The sequence below is a fragment of the Helianthus annuus genome, chromosome 5 (assembly GCF_002127325.2).
Source record: "Helianthus annuus cultivar XRQ/B chromosome 5, HanXRQr2.0-SUNRISE, whole genome shotgun sequence".
Lineage (NCBI taxonomy): Eukaryota > Viridiplantae > Streptophyta > Magnoliopsida > Asterales > Asteraceae > Helianthus > Helianthus annuus.
In genome coordinates this window covers 167193007-167212466 of record NC_035437.2, presented here as the reverse complement: position 1 = coordinate 167212466, position 19460 = coordinate 167193007, and the positions used below count along the sequence as shown (strand labels likewise).

Sequence of the window (19460 nt, the reverse complement as noted above, 5' to 3'; positions counted from 1 at the left end):
GGAGGCATTAGGACTAACCATTTTTCTTTCAAAACCATTATTTTTCATTTTTTTTTACCTACCCAAAATCCCCCTAGATAGCCCCTTTGAGCCTAAACCTTTCATTTCATTACCCCAAAAACCATTTTTACCCACCAAAAACCTTTTTCATTTTTTCCCCTTTATTTTAGTAACAAGCTCGGTTTTTCGTCAACTTGCCCTTTCAAGTGACATGAAAAAAAAAAAAAAAAAAAAAAAAGATGATGAAGTCAAAAACAAACAAAAGCTACAAAAGCTTGTTTGAAGAAATACTTCAAAAATAATAAGTCACTAAAAACAAGGTATTCTACGAAAACCGACTCTTGTTACGATTTTCGCCCTTTTTACTAACCACTAACCAACCACCCACCTTTAAACCCAAGCCTTCACCCCAAAAGTCCTCTTGATATTTACAAAGGTAAAAAGTTAAAAAAGAGGAGGATTGATTGCTTGGCAAGCCTATGGAAGATGTAAGTTCCGGGCCGCTCTCGAGTGATTCACTTAAATATACACCTTCGGCCGAGTGTTGAGTGATCTCCCGTGAGGTATGTGAACTTGTATATAAATGGAATTTTAATAAGGGATGTTATGCCCAAATAAGTAGTTTATCTTGTGAAAAGTTCAAAATAAATCATAACGAATAGGATTGTAAATAAATAAAAATAAAGCCTATAAAAACCTTGGATTCCCGACACTCTAGGACAAGCTAAAAAACTTCTCTTCTACCTATTCCATTTGGGAGTGTAAGCCACATTTAAAGAGTTTTGCTTGAGGACAAGCAAAAGTTCAAGTGTGGGGGTATTTGATGTGTGTAAAATGCAACATATAAAACACATCAATTAAGGCATAAAACTAACCCTTTTTAAGTACTAATGTTGGAAAAAGAGTGTTTTTGTCTTCCTTTTGTATTTTCAGGATGAAATGAGCTCAAAATCACAAAAGAAGCAAAAAGACCACTAATTCTACCATAAATACAAGAAAAGGAACAAAAGTGGACTGCCCGGACCCTCAACGGCACCTCCCAAGGCAAAAAGAAGGAAACAGAGTCTGAACACGCACCGTGTCCAGCGAACACGGGGGCGTGCCCAGGAAGCAGCAGAAAAGACAAACCAGTAGAAGCTTCCATTGCCCACCACGGGGCCGTGTCCAGCTAGCACGGGGGCGTGGTGAAAGTACAGCAGGCGCATTAATTGTAATTCGCAATTACAATTAATGAAGAGAGAGAGTGTCAGGCGGGCACGGGGCCGTGTCCAGCGGACACGGGGCCGTGTCCAGCCTTCTGTTCAGCCTATAAATAGAGGAGCTTGGCTTCATTCTCTCTCATCCCTTGGCACACCACCTCTCTCACACCTCATCCACCACCCACCACCACCATAACACCATCATCCACCACCATCATCCATTGTCCATCGTAGAGTGTGTGAGTCGTCTCGGGATCCAAGATTGATCGTAAGAGTTCTTGAAAATCAAGGCCATGTTTGCCTAAGTCTCTTACATCACTTGGTGAAGACAAGTGTTTAGTATAATACTTTTTATTTTTAATCTTTTGCACTTTTTATTTGGTTTTGTATTAATGACTTTAATAACTAGTTACTTATGTTGAAGGTGATCTTTCCTTATCGTTTGTTCGTGGTGTCTTGGCGTTATTTTACTGTCTATATAAAATAAAAGATTTTCACCATTCATATCTCCACGGTCTATATGGAGGTATGTTGGCTACCTGGTCGGGGGTTAAGGGAACGGTTTGGTAAGGGTCTTGCCCTTGTTCAGCGTTTAGAGGTCCTGCTTGGGACCTGGGTCAAATTTAGTAGGATCTCCTTCAATGCCCATAGGTATTGGATGGCGGGGATCCAAACTCTTTGACCCCCTCATAAGTTAACTACTATTAATACTATAACCCGGCTATTTAGGACTGTATCCCTGCTGACTCAGACTACTTAGCCGAGGGTAACGTCACCGCCAAAAGCGGGGCCTACCATAATTTGCATTAATAACTTAATTCATTATCTTTCAATAATCCGACCCTTTAGGATTGTATCCTTGCTGACTCAAACTACTGGGTTGAGGGTAACGTCGCCTTCAAAAGAGGGGCCTACTACAATAACTAAGATAATCTCTTAAACAAGTGCAAAAGTGCGAAAATAATCAAAGGTTATACTAATACACGTGTCGGAACCAAGTGATTCATCTTGTCTATCTGTTTTTATTTTATTTTTATTTTCAGCATTTAGTTAGTTTTTATTTTTCTTAGTTAAAACATTTTTCTAACCTTTTTGATTTGATTAGACGTTGAGGATAAACCGGTATTAAAAGCTCTTGTGTCCTTGGACGACCTCGGTATCTTACCAATACTATACTACGTCCACGATGGGTGCACTTGCCCATATGTGTGTTTAGTGTTAGTAAATATCGTGTTTTATAAATTTAAAACTTGGCTAAAAGTGTAAAAAGGGCTTAAATATATATCTAAAAACATATATACACTAACACGCATCAACGTCCTTCGCTAAGTACATCGCGTCCAGACGAGAATGAGGACGATGAAGACGGACCCACTTCTTCACATCGTCTTTTAAACCTGCCACAAAGTAACCTATCGTCTGTGATTCCGGTAGTCGGGGAACAAGGGAGAGAAGGTACTCAAAATCATCAATGTAATCATAGATTGAGTCCCCCTGTTTAATCGTCGCCAACTGTTCATACGGGTTCTGGATTTCTAATCCACTGAACCTCTGAAGCAATTCCGATTGAAAATCCGGCCACGAGATGGTCGGATGCACCTGAGTAATTATGGTGAACCAGTGTTGTGCAACCCCAACCATACTCAAGCGAGCCAAACGTAATCGACCTTCATCAGGTGTATTGTTCAAATCGAAATATAGATCTGCTTTTTGAATCCATCCTTGCGGATCAAAACCAGAAAATTCAGGAAGTTTTACCTTCTTAACCGCCCAAGGAAGTGATGTTGATGAATCGGACGGTCCCAAACTAGATCCGGCACCAACAACGGCGGAGCCACCACCGGAAACTCCTGAATCCGGCGAACCGGACCCCACTTTCTTATCCTGCTTCGCCATCCACGTCAAAACCACCTTCCTAAACTCGCCGGACTCTGCTCGTTCCATCTCCAGAGACTGTAGCGAACTACCCATCGCCTGTAACGACCCACGAATGTCAGTCACATCTGACTGTAACTGTTTGATTTGAGAATCCTGAGCATCTAATCTGGAGTTTGTACGAGTTTCCATGTTGAAGGTCACCGGAAAACGAAGAAACAGGTCACCGGAAAACAAATTAACGGCAGGTCAAAGGTAGGTCGGACCAATGATGAGTATCAGACTCAAACAAGAGCAGTTAATCGGTTTGTAATGGAAATAGGTTTGAGAATTAATGAACAATGAACTGAAAATAATAAGAGCAACAGTGAGAAGGATGGGAATTTGATTGAATACGTAAGAGAATTACAAAAGAAAGATTGAAAAGGACCACTAACAATCCAGGGATATTCCCTCTCTCATTGCATGATGCAAGAGCCACTAATGTCTAACAAAATTCATAACTAACTCACATGATTATTCCCATCCTATTAATACTAACGTGTGCCCCTCTAGCCACTTTGCGTTTTACCCCTTCTTGAATAGACAATTAACTCTTTTGGACCTTCACGATTCTTATCAGTGTGTGTGATTGATGAACAATAGATAGAAACGGGAGATTCAAAGTTCAAACCTGCAAGCAAACGAACTAACGAAGAACACGTGAAGAAGCCACTAGGTTTCATATTATATTGGTTTAACAGTTATTAACTTTATAAAACACAAGACTTGGGCCTATGTTTCAATTCTTTTATTTGGTTGGGCTTAATTAATTATGACCCCTCACTATCAGGCTTTTACTTGGTTGGGCCTAATGGTTCGTTATATATATTGGAAAATCAGGCCTTTAATCGAACACACAAGCACGATATTGAGCAAACTTGTTCCACTCACACCAATACAATAACCCTAACAATCTATTTATACTAAACTCGTTCTAGTTCTAACCCTACTAAAACACTATTAATATAAATAAATAAACCAACTACAGAAACCTATCTAATTTAAACTAACAATTATCAGACTCGATAAATAATTCATCAAGAATTATCTATAACCCGTCATGATCTTGATCTCCTCAATTCAAGATTATCATTTTCAATATATGTGTTGTATGATCCACGGTTTTCTATTTAAAATTGATTTTACATGATAACGAATTTATGTCTTGATGAATATCACATATTTATTGAGGAATATTTACATGAAACGGTGTTGTATATTTGATTATTGATGGGAAAAGTATCCCAAGTACCTTATAATTTAAAATAAATGATAACAATAAACTTATAAACATATAACATGATGGACTAATTTTGACCATGATTTAGGTAACAGTGGTAGACTGGTAGTGGTTGTAGCTTAAGAAATCTTCAGGTGTTTGTTTTGAGAGAAATTCTTTGGTTCCGGTAACGAATGATACAGCATGGTTTCTACACAAGCCAATATTGATACCACATGGTTCTTACACAGGCCAATATTGATATTGTAGGTCCCGATACGGATTGTCGGACTATGATGATTTCTTGTTTCGGATGCCGTAACGAGTGCGGAATCAACGTTACAACACAAACCGAGCGAGAGAATGTTTTACACAATAAAGATTCAATGATTAACTGTGTATTCGATTCTACCGAGTTTCGGTACAATATTCGCACATACAAAGCAAAATATGCTTCACGTAAAGTTACATTCACTGTATTGTTGGGACCCGTAAGTTTACCCACGAGTCTTCATGATCACTAAATTATAAAAAAAAATTAAAAATAAAGAATGAAGATGCTAAAAGTTCTCATTTTTATAATACTCCTCATACGTTAGAAACTCAGGCATATTTTATTAACTAGCTTCAACTGCATCTAGGATCTAAAGTGAAAAGAAAATCGGGACACCTGGCAGCGTTGCACCCGCATCGGCAATGAACACATTGCCGCTTACGGACGCAGACACGAGTCATGAATTGGATACCTGACTAGTCTGGTTGAGGCTGGATTAAAGGAACAGTTTTTTTAACCACCACTCTGTTAACAGCCCCGGATTAATCGAGTTTACCCTGATGTTGTACATACCCAATTCCATAGCCATTGCCTATTCAAATCGTTAGATCTTTGAAATACAAAAATAAAATAAAATAATAAAACACAAATGGTGTTTTGGAATCTTGAAGATTACCTTGGTCAATGTATTAACACGTGGCTTTACGTAATGGTTTACATTGAATGTGTAATCACGTATCTTGTAAAAAAATTTAAAAAAACTATAGCAATATTCTGCTCGAATTAAAGAGAATGAAATGCTCGTTAATACGGTGTAATTTTTATAAAAAAAAAAAATATAAACGTATGCAAAGGTTGTAGCCGTCTGAAAATCAAGAGGGAAACTAGTTCAAGGGAGAAAGTATCATCATACTCTTCCCTTCTTAAATTGAGAAAGACACGAGCAGGCACGGCCGTGATTCTCCCCTAAATTTTGTATGAAATTTCTCACTTGTACATGATCTCTTATCTCTATTATTAATGTTGATTTTAATCGTATTTTGTTTTTCACTTATGAGTTTAAAAATACGATACTATATAAAATTTTAGGTATGGCATTGTTACGTGTTTATTTTTATCTTTGTCGTACATATAATAAAAGCTACTTCATGGTAAAGACTTTTTTTGTAATATAAAGTGACGTTGTTTACCATTTCGCCATGCTAATGATATAACATAATTCGTTATATAATTTCGAATATACCTTTGTGGAAGCCTCTCTTCCACAAATTGCGCACTTTTAATCAAGTAGCACGTCCGGTTCAAAAGCGAAGGGTCACAACTTTGGGCAAAAACTATTACAGCAATACACCGAAGCCCGAGAAAATGGGAGTGCATTCCAGTCAAAGCAACCTTGGGTGGGGTTCGGAAAAACATCATTAGGTTGGAACAGATCAAGGAACTCGCTTCATTGACACATGTAACAAAATTGTGGTGAAAATAGGTTGCGGCAACAACACTCTTTTTTGGCTTGATAAACGGATTGGGGACCAGACGATGAAGGACAGGTTCGGGTAAACAAAGCAAGATCAAAAGCCTTCGAGGTTATCATAGCTACAACCTGTTGGATGTTGTGGAAGGCCAGAAACGACATCATCTTCAATGGTAAACAACCTTCTCAAAAATCTTGGGCGACATCAAGGCTTCCTCTTATCTGTGGACGCGGCGAGCAAAAGCAAACATTCAGGAGTTGGACTGGGAGAAGTGGAACAAATTTGAATTTATAAATTTTCCCATGTTGCTTTCTGTGTTAAGGTCTGTGCCTACTTTTGTCTGGACCATTTCATTCTGTTTGTACTGTACCTTCAGCAACTTGCTTAAGCCATTCAAAAAAAATTGATGGCTTTGGGTTGAAATTGAGTCAATAAAGGCTCAGGTATGCTCTTATATATTTGGACATATTCAATAAATACATGTAGTTGAATTTGACAATCTAGAGTTAAATTGTCCCAAACAATGTATGATGTAATTTGGACTTTCTAGCGACTTGCTAGTATGGTAGTTTGTTAATATTATCCCCGCCTTCCAAAACAAAATGTTAAATTGTGTGTTTGAACAAAGGCGTGTAGTTGGAAAGCCTAAATAGCCAAGATATACTATATATCAGTGGCGGAACTAGCCCATTAAATCAGGGGTATCCCAAAAAAATTTTTACCGTGCAATCATACAGTATTAAAAAAACGACAATAAATAAATAAAATAAAACAAATACCTAATAGATTTGTCATTTTCTTTTTTCATAGCTTAAAATCGTTCCATCACATCGTCATCTTTTACTTTATTAAAAAATTCCTTTTCGACAGTACAAACCATGACACTATTCAAGAAAATCCGAGCATGTTTGAGTTTTATTATTGTTTTGCGTTTGGGCTAATGGGCTAGGTTTATCAATTACCCAAAAAACCAAACAAATCAATTAATAAATAAAGTAAAACACACTCCAAAAAAGACAAGATTTAGTGATTTATTTACCTTATATCCTTAATCAGAATCAGAGCCGATGAAGTCAGACTCAATACCCACGACCACAAATTCAGCCGCTGAACTGCTGAAGTCAGACAGTCTCAATCCTTAATCACGAATTCAATACTCAAAAAAGTCAAGACGAGCAGCAATTCATTAAAACTTGTCGTGCAGACGTTTGACGATGAGAAAGTCAAGCGCAGCAGAGTGGCAGACGTTTGATGATGAGAATTGAGAAAGATAATTGACGTTTGGTATCCTTGCCGTGCATTAAAACTTCAGGGCTTGTTTTATTAATTTGGGCTAACATATTAGGCAATTGAGCTTATTATTTACAATCTTCATTTGATTTGGGCTAACATATTAGGCAATTGGATTTATTATTTTCAATTGATTTGGGCTTACAGACTTTTTTTAAGAGTGTCCCTGTAGTGGTTCAACAGAAAAAAAAAATTACACTGCCGATAAAAAGTTGAGCCGTAGCCCGTGCTACGGCTCGGTATACATTAAGTCCGCCACTGGTGTATATCTATATCTATATGGAAAAGGTTCCAGCACATAATAATCTTAACTTAGACCACCCGTAGTAGGCATCATCTCCGGCGTGATCCCCCAAACACGCTCAAAAACGTCGCCGCCCCACCCCCGCCGGCGTGATCCGGCAAAAAAAATCCCGCAGGCGTGTTTTAAATCACGCTTGGAACATATTTGTTTGGCCAATAGCATTTAAGCTTCCTTTTTTTAATCCAATAGGTTTTTTTGTTGGTTTTTTTATTTTTATTTAATTCTCTACACCATTTAACATAATGTCTGCATCCCCACTACACCCATTTTATAGAAACGCCCAATAGTGCCCCTGGCTGAATGTACTGCCACATGGCGGAAAACGTCCAAGGGTGGGAGCATTATTCACCCTTACCACTACGCATGGTCTTAAAAAGTATAAGAGGCAACAGAAAGCGACACACGTGACGCATTTAATATTTATATTTTATAGGCAAACGGAGTTGAGTCAGTTTACTATTTTCCCCCGTTATATTTTGTACGATATTATTTATAGAAAAACAAATTATACCAAAAAATCGAGCATTTTTAACTCTTTAATATGAGTACTTTATTAATATATTTTTATCATTTATTTTAAAAAGGTATAATCAGACTTTGCGTATCAGTGTTTTGTTAACAAAACAGTTCTATGTGTATTCATCTGACTCATTTATCATGTAGGCATGTAAGATCAAATACTTACAAGTTAATATGGTCACTTGATAGATTTTTTATTTAAAATAAAAAATTGTATGATTATCTAGTAAAAATTTTACGCAAAATTATAAAAAATAAGTCTTTATACGAACTTAACAAATTCATTACACAACCAACAAAGAACGCGATTACGCGAATAAGAGACCGATACCACCACTAGCAAAATTTGAAACGAGAAATAACCCATTGAAAATCAAAATAGAACTAATAATAAAAACCCTACACTAAATGTTACATATATTCCACATAAATCAGGGAGGAGACACCAACATACCACCAAAAACAAATACAAAACCCCATTTTTCATTAACCCCAAGCAAGCATCACCACTCCGGCAACTACAATAGCCAAAAACCCGAAAATGTTGGTTTGTTGATGTAACCTAACCCCACCATGGCTAATGTCATCGGATGCAGACGGACCCAAGTTTCCCATTCCACCACCTAACCCACCAGTTGTCGACGGAGTGTTGCCAAACGAAGAACCCGGTGTACGAGTGTTTGTAGACCCACTGCATAACATAACGATATGTGTAACGCATACCCATCAATATTATTCGTTGATTTATTCGATTGTTAAAGCCATAAATATGTAATAAAGTTTAAAATGGACTATGTGGTTTGGTCCACGTCACACATTTACTCAAGGGTATTTTGGTCATTTTATGTAAATTCAACAAAAGTTAGCGTTAGATTCCAAACCTTTTACAAAAATAGACCCATAAAACTCAAACTTGCAACTTTTAAAACTTAAACCCTAACGAAGTGAACCAAGCCAAACCACATAGGCCATTTGTATAATTAACTTTTAACGTTGTTTTTAACCTTAAACCCTAAACCTTTAATTTTCAACCCCAGAGTTAAAGGTAAAAACCAAATATTTTAGTATTTAAAAAGATTAGCACACACATCTCAAAATGTGATTTGGGGTTGATCCAACGGTTGTGATTATGGGTTATATATGTGGACCAGGTCTTGTCGTCGGTGGGTTCGATGCGGACAAATTTATTGGGCAGAGGCTCAAGTCTCACAGCATCATCACTACTTAACCGTACAATATACACTGTACAAATCACATGTGGGGGGCTACTAAATCTTTTCACCAAAACAGTTGACGTAACAAAATATAAATTTATGAGTAAACTTCCAAAATGTATCTACTTAACCGTACAACATACTAGAGTCTTTAAACTCAAACGTTGTGAAAGTTTCAATTTTGTTGTTATTTTTTTAATTTGTTGTAATAAAACGTTAAAATACAATTTTGCCCTTCATTAAAGGGAGAGAAAAGACAAAAAAAAATTAGATGCTAACTGAAAAAATTAACAAGCTTTTGATTTTGTATGAAAATAACAACAAAACTTTTTGATTTTGTATGAAAATAACAACAAAACTTTTGATTATGTATGAAAATAACAACAAAACTGAAACCACAAGGACACAGATTCAAGAGGTTTGAGTTTTGCACTAAAGTGTCAAAAGTGACCAAACCTCGTGGACACGGTTTACTCTAAATTCATTGTTTTCGTTAAGATTTCGTTTATAGATAAAAAGCATTTAACATTGTTTGTGTTTTGATAAATTTGGTACAAGTTTTTATTCATGTAAAAATGTATAATTGGATAAAAAAGCTAAAAGCCTCCTTAGTAGCAGACTAGCGGTTAAGGTTGTAAATGAGTCTAGTCGAGCCTAAGCTTTACTCAGCTCGTAAATAAGTTTTTCAAAATCGGCTGAGGTTCGTTTATTATTTATTAACAATTTTTATCATAATATCTGTGAGTAATTCAAAGTTGTCGTTCAAAAAAATAAAATAAATAAATAATAAAAATAAATAAATAACATGTGTGATTTTAAAGTTGCCGTTAAAAAAGTAAAATAAATAAATAATAGAAATAAATAAATAACATGTGTGATTTATCATGGATTTCTATAATAATAATTAATAATTAACATGGGTAATATGTAAGTAGATAAATATTATTTTTTTAGACTTGTAAGCATAAATGTGGGCTCGTGCGTGTTTAAGCTCGACTCAAAACGAGATTTATCAAGCCGAGTAGGTGTTTAAGCTCGGCTCAACACGAGATTTATCAAGCCAAGTAGCTTACGAGCAACTCACTCCTTAACACCCCCAGTTGGGGTATTCATTCAAAAACCGTAGAAATCAACCTAACAGTCCAACAAACCGAAACAAGTAGACCGGATAGAGACATAAACGGTTCATTTTCACGGTTTTCTAGTTTACCGACCCGGTTCATGAAACCAAGGACCAAAATACTTTCATAAATCTTTACTTTAAAGTTTAAACGTATTTTCATAAATAAAATATAAGGTTTCAAAAGGACAACATACATACCTTGCAGACGTGGGATAAGTACACCCATTAGCACCTAACATAAAAAAATAAGTAAACTAACTAAAAATAAATAAATAATTAATTTAATCAACTTAAAACAAAAAAAAAAAAGGAGACACTAACTGGGATCTGTGGTAGTGACCATGGCTGCACCGGAGAAATCACATGAGCCAGGGGCCTGGCCCTTGTTCTGAAAATAACTATTGACTGCATAGTTACAATGGTCAAGAATGGTGTCAGGGTTGAAACACTTGCCACCTTGGTGCGTCTGGGTGCAGTCAGCTCCGTTACCACAAGCGTAGTCTATGGCTTGTTGTAGCACTTTATCTTGTCCACCTTTTTTACACACACACCATGTAGCACCTTCACACAAAAATACACACATTTGTGAATGTTCAGATCAGATCTACATGTTTAAAGTTATGACATATAATACATGTAGAAAAATGTGGGAAAGTAGAAGGAAGGAAGGGTGTTTGAGAGGAAATGTGTGTACTTGATTGAGCAGCCATGGAGATGATGATGATGAGCATGGAAACAAGTAAAGCAGCCATGGATGAAGGTTAAACCTTTTGGGAGAGATGAAGTCAGAGAGAGAGAGAGAAAGTGGGTGTGAAGTGGTTTGATGAAGTGGGTTTTATTTGAGTTACGGAGACCATAAAAAGGGGTGTTTGTCCTAGTTTTTTTATTTTTTGGCTTATGCTTATATTTTAAACTAGCTTATAACTTATTTTTTATCATTTTATAAGCTCTTTTTAATGTGTTTGGATTAGCTTATAGTTTATTTATATCATTTGTCCTTACATAAAGAAGGTTTCTTCAAATAAGCTAAAAAACCATCATCAAATAAGCTTATTCAAATTAGCTTATATAAGCTAATAAGCATAAGCTTAAAAAGCTAAACCAAACATCAAATTAAGCTTATTTTGTAAAAAAAACTAAAAAAAGTTATAAGCTTTGTTAAAAAAGCTAGGCCAAACACCCCTAAAGTTCAGGTCGATAGGTGAGCTCATTTTTCCAAGTTTATTGAGAAATGCATAAAATAAAGAGTTAATTGACAAAATCGTCCCTAAGGTTTGGGTAGGTTTGCCATTTTCATCCAAAATAACACTTTTGTACCAAACTGCCCCCAACGTTTGTAACTTTTTGCATTTTCATCCAAACCACTAACTTAGTTTATTTTTTCTGTTAACGATACGTTGTTTGATAGAGGGGGGGGCATTGGCTTCTGTTTTTCCTTAGGAGCGAATTTAAAAGAGTAGAAAATAAATTATAAACTACCTATGATAAGATTTTTTATTTGACCTTTTTCAATAAGGTCACCAGTATTTTAGTTTTATAAAATTTAGAGGTTTAAGTAGATTTTATTTTTGTAAAACTGATCTATAAAAAATTAGAAATTAATTGAAGTCTTAGTTTATAAACATCCTTCGCCTTAATAGAAAAATTAACTTAGTTAGTGGTTGGATGAAAATTTATAAAAATTATGTCACAAAGCTATTCTTTTTTTTTTCATATAAAAGTTGTATGTATATTCTTTTTTATTATATATGTAACAAAATTAATTAAATAAAAGAAATTTAAAAGAGTTTGAGTAAATTGCCAAAATCGTTCCTGTGGTTTTATATTTGCCAGTTTTATCTAAATATTCTCAACTTAACAGAAAAAATAAACTAAGTTAGTGATTTGGATGAAAATGGCAAAAAGTTACAAACGTTGGGGGCAATTTGGTACAAAAGTATCATTTTGGACGAAAATGGCAAACCTGCCCAAACCTCAGGGACGATTTTGGCAATTAACTCTAAAATAAATAGAGTAAACTGCCATTTTGGTTCATGTGGTTTGGTCAATTTTGTCACTTTAGTCCAAAACTCAAATTTTTTGCATCTGGCTCCCTATGGTTTCAATTTTGATGCCATTTTGGTCCAAAAATGAAATCAGGTCATATTTGTCTTATAAAATCCTGTTATTTTGTCATTTTCCATAGGGGCAAAATGATCGTTTCTTTTTTATAAATAAATGCCATATTTTATAAGACAAATATGACCTGACGGGGCCGTGCCCAGGCCTCTGTTCAGCCTATAAATAGGAGTGCTTGGATTCATTGCAACTCATCCCTTGGCACACCACCTCTCTCACGCTTCATCCACCACCCACCACCATCACAACACCATCATCCACCACCATCATCCATTATCCATCATAGAGTGTGTGAGTCGTCTCGGGATCCAAGATTAATCGTAAGAGTTCTTGACAATCAAGGCCATGTTTGCCTAAGTCTCTTACATCACTTGGTGAAGACAAGTGTTTAGTATAATACTTTTTATTTTTAATCTTTTGCACTTCTTAATTGGTTTTGTATTAATGACTTTAATAACTAGTTGCTTATGTTGAAGGTGATGCTTCCTTATCGTTTGTCCGTGGTGTCTTGGCATTATTTTACTGTCTATATAAAATAAAAGATTTTCACCATTCATATCTCCACGGTCTATATGGAGGTATGTTGGCTACCTGGTCGGGGGTTAAGGGAACGGTTTGGTAAGGGTCTTGCCCTTGTTCAGCGTTTAGAGGTCCTGCAAGGGACCTGGGTCAAATTTAGTAGGACCTCCTTCAATACCCAAAGGTATTGGATGGCGGGGGTCCAAACTCTTTGATTCCCTCATAAGTTAACTACTATTAATACTATAACCCGGCTATTTAGGACTGTATCCCTGCTGACTCAGACTACTTAGTCGAGGGTAACGTCACCTCCAAAATAGGGGCCTACCATAATTTGCATTAATAACTTAATTAATTATCTTTCAATAATCCGACCCTTTAAGATTGTATCCTTGCTGACTCAAACTACTGGGTTGAGGGTAACGTCGCCTTCAAAAGAGGGGCCTACTATAATAACTAAGATAATCTCTTAAACAAGTGCAAAAGTGCGAAAATAATCAAAGGTTATACTAATACACGAGTCGGATACAAGTGATTCATCTTGTCTATCTGTTTTTATTTTTATTTATTTTTCAGCATTTAGTTAGTTTTATTTTTAGTTTAAAAATCTTTTTCTAACATTTTGATTGGATTAGACGTTGAGGATAAACCAGTACTAAAAGCTCTTGTGTCCTTGGATGACCTCGGTATCTTACCAACACTATACTACGTCCACGATGGGTGCACTTGCCCATATGTGTGTTTAGTGTTAGTAAATATCGTGTTTTATAAATTTAAAACTTGGCTAAAAAGTGTAAAAATGGCTTAAAATATATATCTAAAATATATTACATTACACGCGCATCAAGTTTTTTGCGCCGCTGCCGGGGACACAAGGATTTTAAGAAAGTTAGGAATCAACGGCCTAATCATTTTTTTTTATTTTCTTTTAATTTTTTTAGGATTTTCTTAGTTTTTCAGCTTCTGCAGCGCTCAGCACGGGCCGTGCCTGGTCGGACACGGGCCGTGCCCAACATTATTACTGACAGTTTTTAGTTTTCCAAGTTACAGAAGGCTGACCACGGGGCCGTGTCGGTGCAACACGGGGCCGTGTCCAAACTCTCCATTAACTGGGATCTGGAAAACAATCACCGTAACTCCGACCACGGGCCGTGTTAACTGAGCACGGGGCCGTGGTGAACCTTCTGACCAACAGTCTTTTTTGTTTTTGTTGCAGGACTTGGAAACAGACGACACTTCTACGTAGTGTATGAGCTCCAGTTCTAATAAAGACATAAAAGAACCTCTAGAAGAACCCGAACGCTTTCTCAGAAAAAGACTAAAAGCTAAAAGCCAATAGAAGGTTTCGGGGAACCCACTTCCAATGGCGGACCAACGTACCCTCATGGATTATCTACGACCCACCGTAGGTAATCTCGGCGCCGCTATCAATGCACCGAATGTTGAAGCCAATAACTTCGAACTTCGGCCGCATTTGATACAGATGCTTCAAAACTCTGCAACCTTCCATGGGCTTGCGGACGAGGATCCCCATCTACATATTACTAATTTCATATAAATATGTGATACCTTTCGGATCAATGAAGCATCAAATGACGCCATCCGCCTCCGAATGTTTCCTTTTTCACTAAAAGACCGAGCAAAAGCTTGGCTTAACGCCCTCCCAGCTGGATCGGTAAACACCTAGGATGAACTAGCCCAAAAATTTCTATATAAGTATTTCCCTCCCGCTAAAACGGCTAAATTAATGACTGAAATTAATACATATTCACAAGAGGACGGGGAATCCTTATATGAAACTTGGGAAAGGTTCAAGGAGCTATTGCAAAAGTGTCCACATCAAGGCCTTGCGATATGGCAACAAGTATCCACTTTCTATAATGGGATGTTGCCACACACAAGGCAAACACTTGACTCTAGCTCCGGGGGACTTTTAGGTAATCGCCGCCCGCATGAAATATATAATCAAATTGAGGAAATTGCTCAAACCAATTTTCAGTGGCACACTCCCCGAGGCAATAAATCCATTGCCTCGGGCGCCCATAAGGTTGATGAAAGCACTTCTTTACAAGCCCAAATCGAGGCCCTTTCTTCAAAAATAAAAAAAAAAAAAATTGGAAATGACAAAAACGGTCTCGGTTATGGATTGTGAAGGGTGTGGTGGGCCACATGAAAATTGGAGTTGTATGAAAGAAACAGACGATCAACAAGAATCGGTAAACTACATTGATAATAGACCTAGGCCGTCAGGTCCTCCAACGGGCACCTACAACCAAGGATGGCGAAATCACCCTAACCTTGGTTTGAGAGAACCCGGCAATGGTAGTAACCAACAAAGCGTAAACCAACGAACAAACTTTCAACAACCAAGAAATGAGTCACAAAATTTCCCTCAGCAACAAGGTGGACGAGAAAGGCTTGAAGATACTATATCTCGCCTCATCTCCGACACTGAAAAGAAAAACTCGGATAGGTTTCTACAATTAGAATCAAATTTTAAAAATCAACAAGCTAGTATTCAAAACATCGAAAAACAAATAAGTCAACTAGCACAAAATTTCTCCGAGAGACCACAAGGCGCGTTACCAAGCAATACCGAAACAAACCCAAAGGCGCAAGTTTATCTCATAACACTACGGAACCGCACCGTGGGTCCTACGGAAGGCCCTCCGCCTACCGAGGAGACCGTAACACCGCCCTTACAAGAGAAGGGTTCCCCTCCCTCATCAGAGTCTACCAAGGCTCCTCGAGTTCCGTACCCCGGTAGGTTAATCCGTCAAAAGACCAATGAGCAATTCGCAAAATTCGAAAGTCTACTAAAACAATTGCATGTCAACATTCCTTTCATTGACGTCCTAACCCAAATGCCTAAATACTCTAAGTTCATGAGGGACTTTCTCACTCATAAAAGGAAAATTGAAACATTGCAATTAGTTAACTTAGGCGAAAAATGCTCTGCCCTCGTACTCAACAAACTCCCCCAATAGAAAATCGATCCCGGAAGCTTCACAATTCCCTGCTCGATTGGGGACTCCCCCGTTCGTAATGCACTAGCCGACCTTGGGGCTAGCATTAACCTCATGCCCTCATCAATGTTCAAAAGACTCGGCCTAGGAAAAACGAGTCCTACAAAAATGAGCATACAACTTGCTGATCGATCCGTCAAGTTCCCGCAAGGTGTCATTGAAAATCTCCTAGTCAAGGTCGACAATTTCGTCTACCCGACCGACTTTGTCATACTTGATATGGAAGAAGACACCAAGGTCCCCCTCATACTAGGGAGACCATTTCTCGCCACCGCACAAGCAGTGGTAGACATGAATGACGGAACACTCACTTTGAAATATGGGGATGATGAAGTAAAGTTCGGGGTTGGGAAGAGAATAGAGGACGATGACCCGGTCAGTTACATGAAGGTTATTGATTCGAGTTTGGATGATACTCTCCGACGGTGCAACATGGGATGCAAAACATCCCGCTCAGAAAACATATAACCTTGCCTTGGGTCTAGCCAAGGACCCTTATAAACGTGGCGCACCACGGAGGCAATCCACGGAACTATCCTTAGTTTAAGTTTAATCTTTTAGTTTTAATTTGCAGGAATAAAACACACTCATGGTGGTCAAGGATGACAAGGGAAACGAGAAACATAACCCCATGCACGAAAACAAGGCCATCCGACAACAATTTCTCCATTACAGTAAGTTCAGCACGGGTCGTGCCCAGCCAACACGGCCCCGTGCTGAACATCCTGCAGACAAATGCCCAGTTCAGGTAACTGGACACGGGCCGTGTTCACCGAACACGCCCCCGTGTCCAGGCTTCTGCTTCTTTTCTTTAATTATTGTTACTGGCACCTGAACACGGGGCCGTGTCCAGACTGCCAGTAACGTAAATATTTTGCTTTTAACACCATTTTGCACATTCAGTCAACCTAAAAAAATTATTTTTGGGACACATTGAGGACAATGTGTAATTTAAGTGGGGGGGGGGGGGAGATGCTAAAACCTTGAATTTTGCAAGTCCTAATAACAAGCCTTACACAAAACTCTATTGGAACCGCTAATCACCCCAAATTTTTTTTTTCAAAAAATTTTAATTTTTTTACTTTTCTAAGTTTAAGTTGGGAATTCTAAAACTAACAAGGTTATATTTTTATTAGTTTACAACCGATAGCGTCGTGATAAAAAGAACCAACATAAGAAAATTATGAAACGGCATGACAAGCTTAGTTAAAATTCGATTATATATACTTGATCACATAAAAACTCATTCCCACAAAAGTGAGTTTTGAGCCTTTATTGAGCATACAAATATACATCTTTACGCTAAATGCTCATTTTTCGTTTCTTGTGTGAATAGCCGCTAGGTTCTTACGACTCTAGAACTTGCCACGACAATTCATTCCCGGTCCTTACCAACTTAAACCCAAGTAAGTAAATGATGGAGGCATTAGGACTAACCTTTTTTCTTTCAACACCATTATTTTTATTTTCCTTTTCACCTACCCAAAAATTCCCCCTAGTTAGTCCCTTTGAGCCTAAACCTTTTCATTTCTTAACCCAAAACCCTTTTTACCCACCAAAAACCCTTTTTATTTTTACCTTTTATTTTAGTAACAAGCTCGGTCTTCGTGTGACAAAAAAAAATTACAATGAAGTTAGAAATAAACAAACAAAGCGCCTCAAACAAAAGCTTGTTTGAATAAATACTTCATTGAAAATAAAAAGTCACAAAAACAAAATGTTTTACGAAAACCGACGCTTTTTACGATTTTTGCCCTTTTTCTATTAACCACTAACCCAACCACCCACCTTTAGCCCAAGCCTAACCCTTCACCCGAAAAGTCCTCTTGATATTTACAAAGGTATAAAGTTAAAAGGGAGGAGGATTGATTGCTTGGCAAGCTTATGGTAGGAATAAGTTCCATGCCGCTCTCGAGTGATTCACTAAAAATACACCTTCGGCTGAGTGTGAGTGATTTCTCCCGTGAGGTATGTAAACTTGTATATAAATGGAATTTTAGAAAGGTATGCTATGCCTTAATAAATAATTTACCTTATGAAAATTTTTTAATAAATCATGACGAATAGGATTGTAAATAAGTAAAAATAAAACCTAAACAATCTTGGAAAATCCCGACACTCTATGACAAGCCCAAAACCTTATCTTCTACCCATTCCATTTGGGAGTGTAAGCCACATATTAAAGAGTTTTGCTTAAGGACAAGCAAAAATTCAAGTGTGTGGATATTTGATGTGTGTAAAATACAACATATAAATTACTGCAGGCACATTAATTGTAATTGCAAATTACAATTAATGAGGAGAGATAGTGTCAGACAGGCACGGGGCCGTGCCCAGCGGACACGGGGCCGTGCCCAGGCCTCTGTTCAGCCTATAAATAGGAGTGCTTGGATTCATTGCAACTCACCCCTTGGCACACCACCTCTATCACACTTCATCCACCACCCACCACCATCACAACACCATCATCCACCACCATCATCCATTATCCATCATAGAGTGTGTGAGTCGTCTCGGGATCCAAGATTGATCGTAAGAGTTCTTGACAATCAAGGCCATGTTTGCCTAAGTCTCTTACATCACTTGGTGAAGACAAATGTTTAGTATAATACTTTTTATTTTTAATCTTTTGCACTTCTTAATTGGTTTTGTATTAATGACTTTAATAACTAGTTGCTTATGTTGAATGTGATTCTTCCTTATCGTTTGTCCGTGGTGTCTTGGCATTATTTTACTGTCTACATAAAATAAAAGATTTTCACCATTCATATCTCCACGGTCTATATGGAGGTATGTTGGCTACCTGGTCGGGGGTTAAGGGAACGGTTTGGTAAGGGTCTTGCCCTTGTTCAGCGTTTAGAGGTCCTGCAAGGGACCTTGGTCAAATTTAGTAGGACCTCCTTCAATACCCAAAGGTATTGGATGGCGGGGGTCCAAACTCTTTGATCCCATCATAAGTTAACTACTATTAATACTATAACCCGGCTATTTAGGACTGTATCCCTGGTGACTCAGACTACTTAGTCGAGGGTAACGTCACCTCCAAAAGAGGGGCCTACCATAATTTGCATTAATAACTTAATTAATTATCTTTCAATAATCCGACCCTTTAGGATTGTATCCTTGCTGACTCAAACTACTGGGTTGAGGGTAACGTCGCCTTCAAAAGAGGGGCCTACTACAATAACTAAGATAATCTCTTAAACAAGTGCGAAAATAATCAAAGGTTATACTAACACACGAGTCGGATCCAAGTGATTCATCTT

At 37.5% G+C, this 19460-nt stretch overlaps 1 protein-coding gene and 1 non-coding gene across 2 annotated transcripts; both read right to left on the bottom strand.

Annotated features, from left to right (window-relative positions):
• Positions 1-8535: 8535 nt before the first annotated feature.
• LOC110941908 (PLASMODESMATA CALLOSE-BINDING PROTEIN 2) lies at positions 8536-11383 on the bottom strand. Its single transcript, XM_022183600.2, has 4 exons — positions 11226-11383; positions 10853-11092; positions 10730-10763; positions 8536-8885 (listed from the first exon to the last, which is right to left on the bottom strand). Exons 1-4 carry the CDS (start codon positions 11281-11283, stop codon positions 8681-8683), a joined length of 537 nt encoding a protein of 178 aa, XP_022039292.1. The 5' UTR covers positions 11284-11383; the 3' UTR covers positions 8536-8680.
• A 3531-nt stretch (positions 11384-14914) lies between these two features.
• On the bottom strand, positions 14915-15016 carry LOC118492815. Its single transcript, XR_004894816.1, has one exon. It is a non-coding gene; the product is annotated as a small nucleolar RNA R71 (small nucleolar RNA).
• Positions 15017-19460: the final 4444 nt, after the last annotated feature.

Coding starts and splice junctions, on each gene's coding strand:
- LOC110941908 (XM_022183600.2), bottom strand. CDS start 11,283: ATGGCTGCTTTACTTGTTTCCATGCTCATCATCATCATCTCCATGGCT. Junction 11,093..11,225: donor CTCCATGGCTGCTCAATCAA/GTACACACATTT, acceptor TTTTGTGTGAAG/GTGCTACATGGTGTGTGTGT. Junction 8,886..10,729: donor ACTTATCCCACGTCTGCAAG/GTATGTATGTTG, acceptor TATGTTATGCAG/TGGGTCTACAAACACTCGTA.